At 44.1% G+C, this 4,589-nt stretch overlaps 1 protein-coding gene across 2 annotated transcripts in view; it reads left to right on the forward strand.

Annotated features, from left to right (window-relative positions):
* The window catches only part of LOC111657065 (trace amine-associated receptor 13c-like), a 9,610-nt gene extending 8,988 nt beyond the window's left edge, over positions 1 to 622 (forward strand). The window contains exon 3 of one of the 2 annotated variants that reach the window (XM_087174756.1): positions 494 to 622. In XM_087174756.1, the coding sequence (XP_087030882.1) occupies positions 494 to 522 (29 nt within the window). In that variant the 3' untranslated portion in view covers positions 523 to 622. Of the gene's footprint in view, positions 1 to 32 lie in introns of both variants that reach the window. The other variant, XM_023409037.2, reaches the window with a different exon arrangement.
* The last annotated feature ends 3,967 nt before the right edge of the window (positions 623 to 4,589 follow it).

A 4,589-nucleotide genomic window follows, 5' to 3' on the forward strand; every position in this document is an offset into this window, starting at 1 on the left:
TGCAAAGGATGACCTGACTCATCCAGACAGACATAACTCCTGTTATGGAGAATGTGTAATTGTTATTGATCATACTGCAGGAGCTGTTGACCTTGTTTTGACCTTTGTTCTTCCCATCACTGTCATCATAGTTCTGTACATGAGAGTGTTTGTGGTGGCTGTGTCTCAGGCTCGTGCCATGCGCTCTCACATTACAGCTGTCACACTGCAGCGTTCAGTGGCTGTAACCACAAAGAAATCTGAGTTGAAAGCAGCCAGGACTCTTGGTGTTCTTGTAGTTGTGTTTCTAATGTGTTTCTGCCCATATTATGGTATTTCTCTTGCAGGAGATGACTTGCTCAATAACTCATCTTCATCCTGTGTGCTCTATATCTTCTATTTGAACTCCTGTCTAAACCCTATAATCTACGCCTTGTTTTACCCCTGGTTTAGAAAAGTTATCAAACTGGTTGTCACTCTGCAGATTCTGCAGCCTGGCTCCCGTGAGGCCAATGTACTGTAGAGAGGCTGTGGAGTGACTGAGATTACACCTGCTCTATGAACACAGTAATGAATAAGGTCACAGTGTTCTGTGAGTGTAAATTATATGTTGATAAAAACATCTTTTTAATCATGTTGTTCAATATGTGAATTCACAAAGTCAAGACATTAAAATATACCCCTGTCAATCTACAACTCTACAGTATATGAACATAACAAACAACATTTGACACTGTTATTTCAGGAACGTTGTATGTTGCTATACTCATCAGTTTCCTATAACCTGTGTCATGTTAAAGTAATCTCACATTGTTCATGTAATTTTATAAATCAGTTGTATGATCGATATTTTAAATCAAACATTAATCTATAACAAATGACTCACTGGCTGCTGCAGATATAAAACCTGTATGTTTTCAGTCATTGGTAGTCCTAAGGCTCATATTCAGCTTTTGGTATGACAGTAGGGTTTTATTTCCCTGTGTCACTGATGAGAGTCATAAGCACCATGGACAATTTCCCTGTTTCATATAATCTGTGAATTGAGCAATGGGTTAATTAATCAATATGTAATACACATTTAATAGTATATCTAAGGAAACCCTTTGTAGAAAGACGCAATTCAACACATCAACAGAGCCACTAAAGGGATATTTTCACACAAAGCTGTAGCATAGCTGCTTTACTCAGTGCTTTAAGTCATTTCAGAAAGACACACACCAATTATCAAATTGATCAATGACAGTATTTATATTGCTTTTGCTTCACAACTCAGATACAACATTCATTTTCTTGGGTCAGCTGCATTTTTCCTTCTCCATTATTATGCTATCGTTTTAAAATCAACTTAAACTGTTTCCAAATGACTCAAAATAAACCAATATTCCTGTCATCCCCGGTTAATATCATTTGAGCTATTAACTCAAGATGCATTCAAAATGATGCTGTGCCTCACTCTATACCATGTTTAACAAGAGTAAGCCGCTACAGTTGGTTTAAATAGGTAGGTTTAAATGTCAGTGTGGGTATAATGCAATAAAGGGACTTCAAATGTCAGTTAAAATGTAATTTTCTTTAATGGAGTATAAGACATCAAACGCTTTGAAATTTGATACCCTTTCTAGATCATAATAACAATCACAATAACTAAATACATAAATCAGAGTGTGCAATGATGATGAGGTGGAATGTCAGTGCTGGCAGGGTGGGGTTGGTACAGGATAGACCCACTGGGCTCACCCATATGCTCTGCATGAGCTGTGGAACCGAACTGATGCTCCCTTTGGTTCTGGTTGTGTATATGAACAGCAGTATTCACCCTGCAAACAGAGTGTCTTATGTAAGGCAACAGATACAGTGCAACTTGGTTTCTCCATAGTTTTGGCCAAAGACTGTGTTTGGGTTGAATGGCCTGAGTGATGGTTTCTTACTTGACACCAGTGCTAATCATGGGTTCGTCTGAGCATCAGCTAATTCAATTCAGTTTCATTTGTATAGCACCAAATCATGATAAACATTATCTCAAGGCACTTTACAAGGTAAGGTCAAGACCGATTATCATGAAAAGAAACCCAACGGTTTCCACAATGAGCAACAGTGGGAAGGAAAAACTCCCTAATAACAAGAAGAAACCTCCAGCAGAACCGTATTCAGGGTGGGCCACCATATGCCTCGACCATTTGGGCTCATTGGTGTACTTGGTACCAGAGTACACAAGGCCAAAGAGAGTTGATCAACTTTGTAGTTGTATCATCAGTCATATATCCTGGAAACTTGGTGAGGACAGGAGAATTCATTTGTACCCAACTTGCAACCATCCTGTCGTACAACACCATTTCACACCCATGTCTCTGAATACCTTAATAAATATAGTGTGACACTTATGACCTTCTGGTGCTTAACATTCCTACCAAATTTCTTAAACAAACTGTGATAACTGGTGGGGACTTGCATCAGGATACTGGAGAGACTCCAAGGGAGACATAGTAAACCCAAACATATAGTAAGGGTGAACTGGAAATGTCTGGGGTAGACTCTTGTTTCCAATGTCTTTATCTGGAACAGGAGCGAAAGACCTTGGGCGGATGGCCTGGAGGCTGGGCAGAAAGGTGGAACTGATTTGGAGGATGACAAGACAGGCGGCACCATTTAAGAGGATGACCAGTATACCTCTGGAAGTTAAGATGGAGGGTGATGCTGTAGATGGGTCCGAAGACTGAGCAGGAGGGCGATGGCAGATCCCCTCTGGAGACCAGCAACAAGACTGGAGGTTAGTAAAGGGAGCTGGCACAGGACGATTCTGCTGCGGGTTGGTTGCAGGCCGCAGGAAAGTCTGACGACTGGTGTACAGAACCAGAGCCGATCAGCTGGAGGTAAGACTGGATGTCAGCGAAGACGGCCATCTGGTGGTCCGGTTGTGGTTCAGCAGGGATGTAAGACTTGCAACCAGGAGCAGCAATCGGCTGGGTTGCCAATGCAGCCAATCAGCCAGATCAGTCACTGCTGGAGCAGGCGAGGCATCAGCTGGGGTGGTTGACTCTCAAGCAGACTCAGGAACAGGAGAGGCATTGACTAGAATCCCAAACATAAACAGGTGAAGCCGAGGCTCACGTTGGCTACTGGAAACCTGGCGCTGAGGCTGCTTTGGGGATCAATGCATCCATGACCTTTACTTCTTTCTTGGGGCCCCAATTCCTAGATTTGCGGGGGCAATGGGCAAGCAAGTCCTCAAGAAAGGTGACTGCTCAGTTTCCTCAGGTTCAGGATCAGACAGAACACTGGTCGACTTGACAGCAGGAACATGCAGGTGGCTAACTGGGTCAGATTAAGTACTGACTAGAGGCTAGCTGACAGGGAGGCTGGCTGAAGGCCAGCATGCTGGTGGCTAGCTGGCTGGGGCATGGGCTGAAGACTAGCAGACCTGAGGCTAACCGACATGAGTGCTGGCTGGAGGCTAGCAGGACCAAGCCTAGCCAACCAGGATGCAGCAGACTCTGGAACAGGCTGGTGGCTTGTCAACTGCGAGATTGTTTGGGAATACCAGTTCTTTCTGAAGCTTCTGATTCCTAAATGTCTAAGTGCCTGATAAATTTGAATAACTGGATGTCTTCGTCTTTGGTGTGGATGTTAGCTTACATCCAAATTGCCCTTCAACGAAGCTCCTGCATGTTTCTTGGTGCTTCTCCATTCCTGATCCTCGCTTTTTTCACGGGACTCTGACTTTGTGTCAATGGCTGTCGGGCTCTCGCTTCAAACTGCTGTGGGCTGTGAATCTACATTACGAATATGTGGACCACAAAATTTCCTGTCAGAACAGAAATCTTGCAACACTAAAGTAACTGGTTGCAGTTCTGTCACACTTACATACATTTCTTGGGGGAAACTATGGGGGTTTATGACTAGTCTCCCTCCACCCAATGGTGCCTAGGTACAGAGGGACGTATGGACAAGAGAGTGTAGTGAATAAACAAAGGGAGATACGAGAGACAGACAGAGAGAGAGAGAGAGAGAGAGAGAGAGAGAGAGAGAGAGAGAGAGAGGCAGGCTTTATATGACTCAGTTTTGTTCAGAAAGCTTCCAGAGCTGCAGCTCTCTGAAGATGGTGTCGGAGGACGGAGCAGAGCTCTGCTTTCCACTACTCCTCAACACCTCCTGCAGGAAGCCTGCCTCTCCTTGGCCTGAAGCTGTGCTCCTTCGCATTGTGCTGTCCTCCATCTCTCTCCTCACTGTCGCTCTCAACCTGCTCGTCATCGTCTCAATCTCCCACTTCAGGCAGACAAACCTTTCAGCTGAACAGCTTCTGTAAATGTACAAGGAGAATTATCTTAGAGCTTGTTGCACCTTGGCACTAGACTTATATCCAACCTTGGTGATAGTTTTGTATTGTAGTTTAAATTGACTACACTTTAGTATACTATGTTTCAATTATGTATTTCTTTTCCCTCCAGACAGCTCCACACTCCCACTAACATCCTCCTCCTCTCTCTGGCTGTCTCAGACTTTCTCGTGGGTCTCCTGCTGATGCCGGGAGAAATCCTCCTAAACACAGGCTGCTGGTTCCTTGGTGATCTGATGTGTTCCCTGTGTAACTGTCTGTCCCTCATCATTAC

The sequence above is a fragment of the Seriola lalandi genome, unplaced genomic scaffold (assembly GCF_002814215.2).
Source record: "Seriola lalandi dorsalis isolate HSWRI2012SDOR001 ecotype SW California unplaced genomic scaffold, Sedor1 jcf7180002054382, whole genome shotgun sequence".
NCBI lineage: Eukaryota > Metazoa > Chordata > Actinopteri > Carangiformes > Carangidae > Seriola > Seriola lalandi.